This window comes from Bufo gargarizans, chromosome 1, assembly GCF_014858855.1.
Source record: "Bufo gargarizans isolate SCDJY-AF-19 chromosome 1, ASM1485885v1, whole genome shotgun sequence".
NCBI lineage: Eukaryota > Metazoa > Chordata > Amphibia > Anura > Bufonidae > Bufo > Bufo gargarizans.
Genome location: NC_058080.1, coordinates 560,028,070 through 560,043,833, shown reverse-complemented (window position 1 = coordinate 560,043,833; position 15,764 = coordinate 560,028,070). Strand labels below are relative to the sequence as shown.

The window sequence follows — 15,764 nt, the reverse complement described above, 5'->3', positions numbered from 1 at the left end:
CCCCATTGAATCTACAATATAGTTAGCTGCCCTAATGCGGTAATGAAAGGCAAATTACACTAAAGAGGCCTGGAATTTTGGGCCCATTTACCATTTTGCTTGCCCCTTTATTGTCCTTCTGTTCCAAAAGATAGAACAGTAACAGAATCTACATAAGTGGGCTAGAGCTGGTAGAAAGCTCCTAGATGAAGCACTATGGAGGTACACTGTATTAAAGATGTCTTCACTTGTGGGAAGCTGACCCCACAGGTGAAGAAGCTCCCACCTGCTGCATGCCCATCCCTGTCAGTTTCCTGGCCGCACTGCTGCCAAAGCTCAAATGCAGCTTTGAGAGTGGTTACTGTGCATGTGCCGCTACCCAGAAGTGGGGAGGGCCATACAGGGTTGCCAATCGTCCAGAAATTTATGGACAGTCCGTAAAAATAGGTGACTTTTTTTTCCTGTGTCCGTGACTTTTTTCTCAGGCTGGTGGTACTTGACTAGATTTTTTTGGTGGTATTTATCATTTTACAGCTCACAGTTAATACTGATAGTGAGTTATTATCAATATATTGAGCTATAGACATGTATTGCTTATAATCTTTATAATTCAGTCCAGTTAGTGTTGGCTATCCCTGATTTTGGGATAAGTTGTCCAGAAAAAAAGAAGAATTCTGGGTGGCAACCCTTCTGGCTGGCAACAAAAGTGGAGAGGGCATTGGAAAAAGGGAAGAAAATTATTTAGAACTTAACCCCCCCAAGACTGCAATTATATTGTGACTATGCCATAATAAGGTCCAGCATGTATCAAGAGATAGGTCAGATGTGCACAGGTATTATGCAGATATTCCTAAAAGTTGAGATTGCGTTTAGGAGTTGTCCAGGATACAAAAACATGTTTCTACAGGCAAGGAATGGTATACAAGAAAATAACAGGACTCAGCATTTTAATCCCCCCACTGCTTTCATATTCCCCGCTGGTCTCCATTTGTGTCCACAGAGCTGATCATGCGCCATCTACCCACATGCCACAACCACAGAAGACTGGTCTGCTGATGCTTGTGACTGGCTGCAACGGACTTGTAGAGTGACTACACTGTTGCACAATAACACAAGACGGGCGGGGAGCACAGAAGAAGCAGTGCTTTTTCTCAGGAATGCCACAATCGATGTTCATAACACAAAGAAGATTCTGATCAGCAGGATCAACTCTTCCAGACAGTATGCCTGGTTTCATGGGGTTGATCCTACTAAAAGTCTCTTTAACATGTAAGTAATGGCTTTCTGTTATTTTATGCAATTCCCCCTCTTGGCCCATTGTATGTTGCTTTTGGGCAATGCTTTTAAAGCGGAGTCCCCATGATGCAGGCAGAGAAGGTTCACTTGGAGTCAAATTCAGTAACTAAAGTCATTTAGGATGTCACAGTTCTCCAAGATGTCTTACCATGGTCAGGACCAGAATATATAGCTCTGCTAATGCCTGCAGAAGCTGCAGTCACAGAGGACAATATTCTTGGAGCAAACTCTGTGAAGGTACTTACTATTACTATGCGAGCCACAAGCTTTGGTAAATTGATCTGTCGTTTCATGCAGGTAGATATGAGAACCTCTTTCTTGTCCCAGAGGACATGGATTCCCAAATAATCCATAGGCTCCTCTATCTAGAACATCCTAAACTGTGGCCCTAGAATCTGTCTCTAAAAGCGATGGTGTAACATGCAGCACAGTGCTTCTTAAACCGAAATTGGCTGCCAAATAGAAGTTTATTAAATTATTACACAAATCATAAAATTAGATAAATATAACCAAATCAAACAAATAATTGTCATTGGTCAGCAGATAATTTGAAGGTGAAATTAGAAACAGGTGTTTTCAGTCAATAGGATGAAAATCTGGAGTCAGTGGGTGTGCAGCACCCAGTAGGAATACTGCAAAGGGGTAATTAATGCCAAAGAGTTTATTATGTTTATATATTCAATAGCAATGTATAAGGCAAATGAACAATTAAGGCCTGTATTACACAACAGATTATCTAACCAATATCTGTCCAATCAGACCAATAGTTAGTGTGTATAACAAAAGATCTGTGTGTGTAATTGGCCAGCTGACCAATGATTGGTCAGAAAATCTGTCCGATAATCTGTTGGTGTAATACAGCCCTAACAAATTGGCAGACTGTTTAGGTTACCAGGGTAATGGACCTAGTCCACCCTGTCCAGCTGTTGTAAAACTACAATTCCAGCATTCGCCATTCATTTCTATTAGAGCTTTAAGAAGAGCAGAGGAAGTTTGCATGTTGGTAGTTGTATTTTCACAACAGCTGGAGTGCCGGAAGTGGCCTACCCCCAGGGCTGGCTTTAGACAAAATGTGGCCCTTGGCAAAATCAAAAGTGTGCTAAAAACACAGCCCAACGTCTGACACCCCCGCCGATCAGCTGTTTGAGGAGCTGGCCGGTGCCGTTCACTGCTGCTGTCCCATAGACACACAGCAGCAAAGCAGGAAGAGAGAAGGGAGATAGCATGTGGGCACAGTGCACGCCATCTCCTCAAATAGCTGATCGGCGGGGGTGTCAGGTGTCGGACTCCCACCAATCTGATATTGATGACTATCCTGAAGATAGGTCATCAATATGAAAAAACCTGGAGAACCTCTTGAAACTACCCCCAATACTATGCCTGCTGTGTTTCCCCCATGTCCACAAACACTATACTATACACCCAGACTGCCCTCATTAGTAATAGTGCCCCAATAGTGATGCTACTCCTCAAGATAGCCCCATTAGTAGCAATGCCCTCCATATTGCGCCAAATAATAATAAAGCTCCTACAGTGCTCTAGTAGTAATAATATAACCATAATGCTCCCAGTGGCTCTAAAGTCCCCCTGTAGTGCCCCCCACTAGTTCCAATATATAATGCCTCCCCATAGTGCCAGTATATATATAATGTTCCCCCTTAGTGCCAGTATATAATACACCTCCATTCCCCCCAGTAGTGGCCAGTATATATAAAGATCTCCTTCCCCCTTTCCTAGTGCCCCCAGCAGTGTGGACATTTAGTATAAAAAGAGAAAAAAATGCCTCACTCCCGTTCCCCCGCCGCTGTCTGTGATGCAGACCACAGTTTTATCTGTGGCTTGTGTTGCTGCGTCCTGATGCATGCGGTCCCAATGGCCTTACCACTCATAATAATAACATTTATTTACATAGCGCCACCATATTCTGCAGTGCTTTCCAAGTTCATAGGGTTCATATACAAAACAAAAATAACTGGATAATATGCAACTGAAACACTAGGAGTCAGTGCGCTGCTCACAAGAGCTTACAATCTATGAGAAATTGGGGGTGACACATAAGGTAGTTGATTGTGATAAGTTGGATTTGAGCCATTATTGAACTGACAGGAGTGGTGCCGGTCGATCTGCTTCGGGTTTGGGACTACTAGAGGATCGAGTTTAGGCTAGAGGAGTTGGTGGGGGGAGGTTTAGTCAGGGAATAGTCAGTTTAGGTAGCTTGATAAGCCTGCCTGAAAAGATGTGTTTTTAAGGCACGTTTGAAGGTGGAGAAGTTGTGGATTGACCTAGTATTCCGGGGCAGAGTATTCAATAGAGTAGATGCAGCTCGAGAAAAGTCTTGAAGACGGGAGTGAGAGGTATGAATTATAGAGGTTATTAATCTTAGGTCGCTAACAGAACGGAGAGCACGAGTAGGGTGGTAGATGGAGATGAGGGAGGAGATGTATGGAGGTGCAGCACTGTGAAGAGCTTTGTGGGTGAGGTGAGAAGTTTGAACTGTATTCTATGGTGGATGGGCAACCAGTGAAGTGACTGGCACAGGCTAGTATCATCAGTGTAGCGGTTGGATGGATAGATGAGCCTGGCTGCAGCATTTAGGACAGGCTGAAGGGGGGAGAGTTTAGTGAGAGGGAGACCAATTAGTAATGTGTTGCAGTAGTCAAGACGAGAATGAATCAAGGCAACAACAAGAGTTTTTGCCGTTTCCACCGTAAGAAAAGGGCGGATTCTGGCGATATTCTTGAGGTGCAGACGACAAGAGCGTGTAAGTGATTGAATATGGGAACAAAGGAGAGATCGGAGTCAAATGTGGCCCCAAGACAATGGGCATGTTGCACAGGAGTTATGATAGTGCTGCAGACCGAAATTGAAATATCAAGTTTAGGTGAGTTAGTAGATGGGGGAAGGACAAGAAGTTCAGTTTTTGAGAGGTTCAGTTTTAGATACAGAGAGGACATGATGTTAGAGACAGCTGCCAGACAATTACTGGTGTTTTGGAGTAAAGCAGGGGTGATGTCAGGGGATAAAGTGTATAGTTGGGTGTCGTCATCATAGAGATGGTATCAAAAGCCAAATCTACTGATAGTCTGTCCAATGGGGGCTGTATAGAGGGAGAAGAGTAGAGGACCTAGTACTGAGCCCTGAGGAACTCCAACATCAAGAGGAAGAGGAAATCTCACCTGATTAGGTCATCATGCGAGACACAGCGCAGGAGGTTGCTTTGATGTCATTGCGGCTTTTAGCGCTGTTCTAATGCCTCACAGGCTTGAGGCCTAGCGGCCTGAGGCTTGTGAAGTTGGACAGCCATGAGTGCGCTCCCCTATATGGGTAGTGAAGTGACGCCCTAGGGCAAATGACTACTCTCGCCTACCCATCGTCCCGGCCCTAAGGGCTCATGCACACGAACGTTTTTTGCGTTACGTATGCGGGCCGTATTTAGATTCCGTATACGGAACCATTCATTTCAAATGGTCCGCAAAAGTTGCACTCTGTGAGCTGTCCGCATCCGTTGCTGTGTTCCGTGGCCCTGCAAAAATTATGAGGCATGTCCTATTCTTGTCCGTTTTGCGGACAAGAATAGGCATTTCTATAATGGGCCTCCTGTTCCGTTCCGCAAATTGTTGAAGCCACACAGGCGGCATCTGTTTTTTGTGGACCGCAAAAAACGGCACGGTCGTGTGCATGAGCCCTAATTCAGAGCACATTACCACAGAAGGTATAACAGGAGAGGACTATAATTCCCAGCATGTCTAAGCCATTATTATTTAATATCATAGCACATTACAGGGGGACGTATAAGAGGATAGGACTACAACTCCCAGCATGTACAAGCCATTGTTATGTAATATCAGAGTACATTACAAGAGGAGGTATAAGAGAAGAAGACTACAACTCCCAGCATGTCCAAGCAGTTATTATGTAATATCAGAGTACATTATAAGAGGTATCCAGGATGTTGTAATGTACCCTGATATTACATAAGATGGGAGTTGTAGTCCTCTCCTCATACCTCATCATGTAATGTACTCTGATATTACATAACAGGTTGTATAAGAGGAGAGGACTACAACTCCCAGCATTTCCCTGGCTTTTACATTGAATCCATCCTTCACTTCTTCCAATGCATCGCTGTTCTTCTTCTTCTTCATTACTTTACTGCACTGCTGAGCTCTGCTTCCTGTTCTGGTCACATCCTATTCTGGTCACATGATGGTGAGGTCATTACAGGTCCTTTATCCCCTCTTCTCTGCTGAGCTCCGCCTCCTGCATGTGTCATCATCGCAGGTCCTACAGCTCTGGTAGAAGAGTGCTGCTGATGTCCGGTAGGGATGAGCGAATCGACTTCGGATGCTTCATCTGAAGTCGATTTGCATAAAACTTTGTCGAAATACTGTACAGAGCAGGAGCTCCGTACAGTATTAGAATGTATTTGCTCCAATGAGCCGAAGTTATTACTTTGCAAAGTCTCGTGTAAGACTTTGTGTAATAACTTTGTAAATTAATTATTACTGTAAAAAACCTTGATACCGAACTTGGGTTCGGTTCCACGGTACCACTCCCTACAGTAGTACAACGAAGTTGCATGCGAATCGACTTCAGATGAAGCATCCGAAGTCGATTCGCTCAGCCCTAGTGTATGGAACTGTCAGTTCGCAGAGCAGCACTGTGGTAATGATTTCTCTTATATGTACAGCAGCACTGAAGCAGGGGGCCCCTTAGACGATGGGGGCCTTGGGCAACTGCCAGATTTGCCCTGCCGTAACACCGGCCCTGCCACCCTATGCTGGTATCCACCAATCATAGACAGCCACATATGTGATGACTCCCTACCCCTCGATTACATCACTCCTCTCCTTCATCCCTCCTTTACTCCATCAACACACCTCCCTTCCAGAGGTCCAATCACGTCTAACTACTAAGTCCAGGTAGATGCACCCCAACAATGCTCTAACCTACTATAGTTTCCCACTACTCCCATCCTCCGCCTCTCACTCATTCATGTTTTGAAGGCATACTAGTCCTGTAACTGCGCATGTCACTGGACTTATGAGCAGAGCGATTGCTCTCCCTTCCCAACTGTGTATGTCACCAGACTTAGGTGGAAAGCGATCCTTTTCTCATCCTGCATCTGCGCATGTCTTCAGACTAAGTAGATCAGGTTATCTCTTGCCTTTGCTAGTGTCTCTCTTGTGGGGTGTAAAATAGTTTATGCATGCGCCTTCACTCTATATAGGTCCAAAAATACTATTATTTGTCCTGATTCCTATATTTGGTATTATTATGTGTATTGTATATCAGATTGTCTCAGTCCTATCCTTCACCCCATATTGGAAATACATAAGAGAGAGGGATTAGGATAGCGGGGAAGAGGACATTTTGGAGGGTGGAGAACAGTCATATTTTAGCTCTTTATATGGTAATTAATATTGTATTAGGTATATCCTTTTTTATTATTTATTTATTTTCTTAATAGTGTTTTGCATATTTTATATTACTAAGTGGAAATCCCACAGGACGTCTATTGTAAGTATTTTACTTTTCTAAGTCATCCTTAGAATGATTATGTTTGAAATGGGCTACTATCTACCAATTGTCCAACCACACTTAATGGTCCCTATTGGGTTGTAGGTCATCAATTTCGATACTACTTTTTCCAAGGTCAAGTGGTGCTTGTCCATTGATAAAGAAAAGATGCATTGGAAAAGCCTTCATTTAGGTCTTTGAGATTGAAGCTGTCTAGGCGATACAACCAACGCGTTTCTTCCTGTAGCAGGATTCTATCTAGGTTTCCTCTTCTTGGTCCCAATTTTTTTTTAGACAACTACCCAGAAAGCACCTTGCATCTCCTCCATGCACATATCTCACATGTCTTGCCTGGGGTGTATCTGCTTTGGTGTTAATGCAGCTAATGTGTTTTGAAATACGTCTTCTCGGTTCTTGAATAGTTTTGCCAATGTACAGTTTCGAGCATGTACATTGGGCTATGTACACTCCCCCAGTACTCTGGCAATTAAAGAACTGTTAAATAGTATATTTCTTATTATCCACTGGATTAATACATTCTTTTGTTTTCTTCATGTACCTACAGAATGAGCATCTACCACAGGGTTGTGAACCACTCACTGTTGATTTCAGCCATGTTCCACCACTAACTGTTGTGGATATGGACTAATTTGTCCCGAAGGTTTCTACCTCTTTTGTAAGTAATCGATGGACTAGATGTTAATACTTCCTTGAGATCATTATCCATCAGCAGCAAAAGCCAGTGATGTCTTAAAATTTGACTCAATGCATGATGCCGCTGGTTGAACGTGCCTATACAACCAGTAGTGTGGGGTGCGAATATTCGAATCGTGAATTTTAATAGTGAATATCGCCACTTAGAGAATTCGCAAAGATTTAGACTATAGTGCTATATATTCATATTCGAGAATATTCTAGGATTTTTTCCATCTGAACCCATGATCCCTCCCTGCTTCTTGCTTGTGGGCCAATGAGAAGGCTGCAATGTCTTTGTCTGAGCTTAGCAACATCCCTAGTAACCAATAGGAACGTTGCCTCCCCCTTACTATATAAGAGCCTCCCCAGCAGCCATTTTCTGCAGTTTTTTCCAGTTCTGAGAGAGACAGCAGTGTCATTGCTGTGATCTGTGCTTTGCTGTGTCATTACATTAGATAGTTAGTTAGCTTATATATATAATACATATAGTTAGTTAGAGAAAGTCAGTATAGGTTACATAGTGATATAGTGTAGCTGATAGGTCCCAGTGCACGGTGTTAGGCAGTGTGATAGGTTCTGCTGCCCATACATGCTACAGACATAGTGCTGTGATGTCACAACAATACTTAGTGCACCAATCAGTAACATGTAGTCAGACCTGCTAAAATGTGAAGTTGCACGTATTGTGCCAAAATATGTGCATCATTAAGTGCCGATTTGCGCAATCGCAAATATATTGGAGCACTCTATCTGCATATAAAGCTATTGTAATGTTCTGCCATGCCAACCATTTTCTCCAGTCTCAGGAAACTTCTAGCAGCTTGAAAGAATTCAGCAAAAGTGACCCACTGTATGACATATGGTAGGTTTTGTATTTAACCTATACATTGCTGAACCACTATACTTTCTTTGTGTGTTTCCCATGAGGTGTGGACTTTTACTAAATTCTAACAGGTATCTTCACAATACATTCCCTTTGCTGCAGGTCCCCTGATGAGGCCACACATTACTGTGCGGGTGAAATGCGTTGGAACTCATGTGGCCTATATTTACTGTACTAATTGAAGTGTGAATCAGGCTATTTTTGACCTTTGGTGTTGGGATAGGGCTCTGCTGTAGGCAGCTGATAGGAAAAATCCAGGTTTACATAGGGCACTATTTCCCACCTGGAGAACTAGTGTAGATCAGGGTTTTAGGGAATAATAGGGGCAGCCACCATCACCCCATTGTACCTCTTGGTTATCCAGAATACCGTTTATCACATTTCAGGGTAAGATTGTGTATTTTTTTTTTTTTTACTTGAGCACTGGTTATCATCTTTTCACCTACCATTTTGTTAATGAAATTAAAAGTTTAATAAGTTAAATGTTTTAATTTAAGATTGTCCTTTCCAGTGGCGGCATACCTCTGGTTCTTGGATGGAGTTTTAATTTCAACTTATAAAGAATTATTTTATAATTTAGTTTATAGGATAAATGTAACTTGGGTACTATCAGTCTCAGGGCTGCCAGTTATACAACAGAAGGATCTAATACCCTTCATTTCTCTGGGTCTAAGTGGTGAATTGATAAGCTTGTGTCTCTGAGACTTCAGCTGCCAAGGAAGTTATTATATTATCAGAAGACCACTGAGGTAGAGTTTAGTCATCTTAGAAGGTCCAGAACCATCCAGGCCATGCAAGATTAAGACAGCAAGGTATTCACTCATTTAGAGCAGAAAGGCTTTGCTGCTGTGGAAAGGATTATTGCCTCTGGCACCTACCACACTTGGAGATGGATTGGCCATCTGTAGCTAAGGTTTCTGGAACCCTCAGCCCAGGAACTACAGGAGAAGTTAAGGACAGTATAGCATGCCTGTGGTTATCTTAGGAAGACAGCAAAGTGTTTGGAGTCAGATTTGGCGGTACTATAACTATAACATCATTGATGTTACCTCTACACTGTTACTAAGAGAAGATTGTGATGTGATATACTCTGGAACTGTGCTTTTGCTGCTATATGTACTACTGCTACTTCTACCATCAAAGTCACACCTTCACAACACATGAGCAACACAAGAACAAAGGAGATTTCTAAGGACCTCAGAGTAAGGCCCCTTTCACACGGGCGAGTATTCCGCGCGGATGCGATGGGCGAGTTGAACGCATTGCACCCGCACTGAATACCGACCCATTCATTTCTATGGGGCTGTTCACATGAGCGGTGATTTTCACGCATCACTTGTGCGTTGTGTGAAAATCGCAGCATGCTCTATATTCTGTTTTTCGCGTACTGCAGGCCCCATAGAAGTGAATAGGGTTGCGTGAAAATCGCAAGCATCCGCAAGCAAGTGCGGATGTGGTGCGATTTTCACGCACGGTTGCTAGGAGACGATCAGGATGGTGACCCGATCGTTATTATTTTCCCTTATAACATGGTTATAAAGGAAAATAATAGCATTCTGAATACAGAATGCATAGTAAAATAGCGCTGGAGGGGTTAAAATTTTTTTTTTTACAAAACTTTACTCACCTTAATCCACTTGCTTGCGCAGCCCGGCATCTCCTTCTGTCTTGATCTTAGCTTTCTGTAGCAACAAGGACCTTTGGTGATGTCACAGTCATCACATGATCCATCACATGATCTTTTACCATGGTGATGGATCATGTGATGACCGGAGTGACGTCACCACAGGTCCTGTTGCTACAAAAAGCTAAGATGAAGACAGAAGTGGACTAAGTGGACTAAGGTGAGTTAAATTATTTTTTATTTTTTTTAACCCCTCCAGCGCTATTTTACTATGCATTCTGTATTCAGAATGCTATTATTTTCCCTTATAACCATGTTATAAGGGAAAATAATACAATCTACAGAACACCGATCCCAGACCTGAACTTCTGTGAAGAAGTTCGGGTTTGGGTACCAAACATGCGCGATTTTTCTCACGCGAGTGCAAAACGCATGACAATGTTTTGCACTCGCGCGGAAAAATCGCGGGTGTTCCCACAACGCACCCGCACATGTTTCCGCAACGGCCGTGTGAAAGGGGCCTAAGAGTTGTTGATGCTCATCTGGCTGGATATGGTTACAAAACCATCTCTAAAGAGCTTGGACTCCACCAATCCACAGTCAGACTGATTATGTACAAATATAGGAAATTCCACTTTATAGTAATGGTCAACCAACAAAGATTATGTCAAAAGCAAGGGGTGTAATAGTCTGTGTGGTCACAATGGAACCCAAGGTAACCTCTAAGCAACTAAAGGCCTTGAGCACGGGGATGCTCAACCTGCGGCCCTCCGGCTGTTGCAAAACTACAACTCCCAGCATGCCCTAATAGCTATAGGCTGTCCAGGCATGCTGGGACTTGTAGTTTTGTAACAGCTGGAGGGCCGCAGGTTGGGCATCTCTGCTGCAGCACAATAGCTAATGTTAAAATTCATGAGTCCACTATCATTAGGACACTGAACAACAATGGTGTACATAGCAGGAAGCTGCTGCTCTTCAAAAGAAACATTGCTGCCTGTCTGCAGTTTGCTGAACTTAACCTAGACAAGTCAGAAACCTATTGAAAAAATATTTTTGGGGTGGATGGGACCAGAATAGAACTTTTATGTATATGTTAGTAATAACACTACAAGTATGTGCATTCATCAGGTGCAATAACTTAATGAAAAAGTAGCAGCATAAATACAGTATATTGAGGTAATACAGAGAAGTGGAGTTTTGGCATCAGTAATTCACTGATGTAATATCCTCAGATATGAACTGGAGACTTATTTTGGGCCCAGCAATTAATTTGCAATAATCCAGAGCTCACAGTAAGTTAAGTACAGTAGATCTCTTAGAGGATGTTAATAACCTGGAATATAAGCAATCACTGTAATTTATTTCTGCCGTACATCAAAGTCCTTATTTCTCCTGAGACCATTGTTAGTATCCCTGATATATGGCTGCAATAAATTGTGCCCCTTAAGCAGCATAATATTAATGGGTCTTAAAAATCGAAGTCAGCAGCTATGTGTGCTATTTTTTCATAGGCCAACACTAGTTATATGAATACTGTATTACACTTTTGCAATAACACATGATCATTTTGGACTCATCAGGATGGCAGTCGTACCTTGTTCGGGGACAGGATGCATGGTGGACCTCCATTGGAGATGAATGACAGCTGTCTCTGCAGCCACAGTAGCTCCTTCTGGGACTGCTTCAGCAAATGCTCGACATCACTTGGCTTTTGACCTATTAATCCCTCCTGGATAAGAAATAAAAATGACAAGTTGACCAAAACAGTAAAAAAACACTGCTTACTGGACTTCATTTCAATGATTAACAATGAATTTCAGCCTTATATTTGGGTCTGTCGGGTTTGTTTTGCCCACAAAAAAAGTACACCATGTACTATGAAGGCTCCAATGTAGATGTGAATGGAGACTTGGCAATTACTGCCCGAAGAGTGATGCCACAATTAGTTTTTTTTTTGGTGGGAAAGCTTTTGTTGGTTTGGGATGGTGTTTTTTAGTCACATTTAGTTTTTTCAGACATTTTATTCCTATAAAGAAGTCTATGAAGAGTTCCTAGAAATTTGCTACCATGCTGAAAAGTGCATAGAGCACTTTCAAAAACACCAAGGAACAAAAAAAATTCAGGAATCTGTCTTAAAATGCCACTACAAAACAAAAATCTGTTGTAAATTTGTAAAATGTTTTAAAATTTCCTATTGGCTAAGATGAAACTTTTTTTATGCTAAACAAAAATGCTGACTGCAAAATGCAACATACAAAAAAAAAAAAAAAAAAAGACATGGAGGGAGATTTATCAAGACCGGCGCTTTCTCTGCTGGTCTTGATACCCCATGTGCTGCCAAAGGAAGCAACTAATTTATGACATCATAAATTAGGTACATCCCCCAGCAGTCTGTGTGTCTAAACAGAAATCTATGGCAGCCATAAAAAAAACAACCGACCAGAAACGTATGGCATCCATATTGTGTCTGTGGTTTTCACGAACCCATAGACTATAATTAGGGATGAGCAAATTGACTTTGGATGAGACATCCGAAGTCGATTCGCATAAAACTTTGTTCTAATACTGTACTGAGCAGGAGCTCCGTACAGTATTAGAATGTATTGGCTCAAATGAGCCGAAGTTATTGCTCGTGAGATTTTGCGTAATAACTTTATAAATTAATTTGTACTGTAAAAAACCTTGGAACCGAACCCGAGTTCGGGAAATGTTTTTTCACAGTATGAATTAATTTATGAAGTTATTCGCGAAGCAATAACTTCGGCTCATCGGAGCCAATACATTCTAATACTGTACTGAGCTTCTGCTCCGTACAGTATTAGAACTGGTTCCAAGGTTTTTTACAGTACAAATTAATTTATAAAGTTATTACGCAAAATCTCACAAGCAATAACTTCGGCTCATCTGAGCCAATACATTCTAATACTGTACGGAGCTCCTGCTCCGTACAGTTTAGAACGAAGTTTTATGCGAATCGACTTCGGATGTTTAATCCGAAGTCGATTCCCTCACCCCTAACTATAATGTGTGTGAGAAATCAGTCATCAAGGACACAACTAGGGCATGCTTCCGTTGTATCACGACGGACCAATAGTCCATCGAAAAAAAACACTAATGTGTGAATACACACATTAAAGTCTATGGAGACGTGTGCAATCCCTGGAGACCACGGACAACACACATCCATGATTCACTGATGTGTGAAAGAGGACTAAATGAGGAGCCTCTGCAACTGAAAGTGGCCCATGGAATTCATCAGTATGGCATTCAACCACAGCCTGACATTTTTCAATATATTTACACCAGGAAACCGTCCGGCATACATTGACAACTCTGTCCTACAGTATTAGGCCTCTTGCATACGAACGTGTTTTTTTTTTTCCGTTTACGTTCCGTTTTTTGCGTTCCGTAGACGGACCATGTACGGAACCATTCATTTCAATGGATCAAAAAAAAAAAAAACGGAAGGTACTCCGTTATTCCGTTTCTCCGGTCCGTTCAAATATAGAACGTGTCCTATTATTGTCTGCATAACGGACAAGGATAGTACTGTTCTATCAGGGGCCAGCTGTTTCGTTCCACAAAAAACGGAATGCACACGGACGTCATCCGTATTTTTTGCAGATCCGTATTTTGCAAAATACTGAAAAAGCCATACGGTCGTGTTCAAGAGGCCTTAAGCATGACAACAATGTTTAACCCAAATACTGAAAATCACCATTCAAAGGATTTCCTTTTACCACATTGTAATGTTTTAATTGAAAACTGCATTTCAAGCCTGTGAACTTTTAGTGGGTGCTGCTGATTTTCCACATTCTCTTATTCAGCTTTGTATCACTGTTTTCACATTGTGCTGCTCCTCCTTAGGGTTACAGATATCTGACCTGGCACCTTCAATTGTATAATGTGGGTCATAGAGGTAGACTAGACAACCACAATACATTCCCATGGAAGAGTGCCAAGTCACTTAGACCTGTTATAGGGAGTCTGTCACCTACAGAATCAGTTTCAAGGCAAATATACAGCCATGTAGGATGGGTGCCCCGATACATAATCATGCCTTTCTTGTGAAAATCTAGTCCTTTAATACTGGAAATGCTTCATGCAAAAAGGTTTTAGGTGCACTGTGGGCTGTTGGGTGCACTATCGCTCTCTGCTATAATGCTGCCAATCACCTCCCCCACTTGTAGATTGGACAGTCCCTGATCATTCCAAGCTAATAGCAATGACGCAGAGGAAGCCGGGTGCACTGAATGGAGCCGCCCTGCCCACAGTGCACCAAACAACTTAGTTGCATACAAATAAAAATAATAATTTCACAAGATTAGAGGAACCGGATTTTGACAAGAAAGGTACGGCTATTTTTGGGCACCCATCCTTTATGAAAGTATGCATACTTTGAAACTGATTTTGAAGGTCACAGAAAGAGGTAATAGAAATGATCATTGGTTTCAGAGATACTCATATACATGTAGGGAGATTTGTCACACAAGAAAATGCAGTTATGGGGGGTTTTCAGGACACCAACATTTAGCAGATTCTTAAGATGTTTTCCCACAATTGACATTTATTATCACTTATCCACAGGTTAGGTCCTAGGGGCTTCACGGCTGGGCCTCCAGGATCAGTAGAATGGTCATCCTAACCTGCTGGTTCCTCCTCACGGCATGGCTGCATTCAGAAGAAGTTTGAATGGCATTGCCCCATTCAATGTCTATGGACTGACGGAGGTCACTAAGTTCTGATACTGTACAGTATATGGCAGTTGTAGGAAAACCCCTTTGAAGGAATTGTTTCTGAGATAGGTACAATCCAATAGTTCTTCAAGACATGGACATGCATTTGGGAAAAGGACAACATAGGACAATTATAATACAGATCTAGCAAGAACCAACATCAGTGGGTTAAAGTGTTAGCTTGACAGTGTAACAAGCTTTGCACCTTGTTAAACTAAGCCAGGGAGACAGGCTTGTGTGTTAATGTGCCAGGAAGTACTTTAAAGGGGTTGGCCACCATACGCATAATATAAATAAAGGGTCCCAGATAATAACTAAAGCCACAAGGTATTTGTATCATGAGAGATATACTGTGTACATATAATTTTTCTAATGTGTTCAGCATAACATGCTCACATTGATGAGAGGCTGTGTGGGCGGAGCAACTGCAAAGTGAAAGTAAAAATCCCAGCATGCATCTTCAGAGGAGTGATCACATGACATCCCTGGCCAAACAAAACAAATCATGTTTTTTCTGTGTCACCATTTTCTGAAAACTATACTTTTTATTATTATTTTTTTTTTTTTTGCCAATTATCTTGTGCACGGTGTCATATAATTTTGGATCATTCAATATTACTCAATATTACCGTGTGATATTTTTATAGAGCAGGTCGTTACAAATGCAGCGATACCTAATATCAGTTTTACACAATGAAAGCATTTTTTTTTTTTAAATGTCATGTTTTAGTGTATCCTTTTTCTAAAAAAAAAAACATATTTTTAATTTTTTGGGCAATTGTCTTATCTAGGGGCTCATTTTTTGCAGGATGAGATGATTGTTTTATTGATACTATTTTAGGGTACATATGACTTTTTGATCACTTTATATTATGCTTTTTGTTAGGCAAGATAACAAAAAATGGCTGTTCTGGCACAGTTTTTATTTTTATGTTTTTTACAGTGTTCATCTGACAGGTTAGATCATGTGCTATTTTTATAGATTAAAGAGGACCTTTCACCTGGAAAAACATTGTGAACTAAGTATCAT

General features: G+C 41.7%; 1 protein-coding gene across 15 annotated transcripts in view; it reads right to left on the bottom strand.

The window, feature by feature from the left end:
- The window catches only part of RIMBP2 (RIMS binding protein 2), a 683,237-nt gene that overhangs the window by 541,695 nt on the left and 125,778 nt on the right, over nucleotides 1-15,764 (bottom strand). For all 15 annotated transcript variants that reach the window (XR_006387405.1, XR_006387406.1, XR_006387407.1 and 12 more), the window contains exon 5: nucleotides 11,593-11,727. Coding sequence is in view for 12 of the 15 variants with exons in the window: in XM_044275630.1 (XP_044131565.1) it covers nucleotides 11,593-11,727 (135 nt within the window). In the remaining 3 variants the exon portion in view is untranslated. The remainder of the gene's footprint in view (nucleotides 1-11,592; nucleotides 11,728-15,764) is intronic.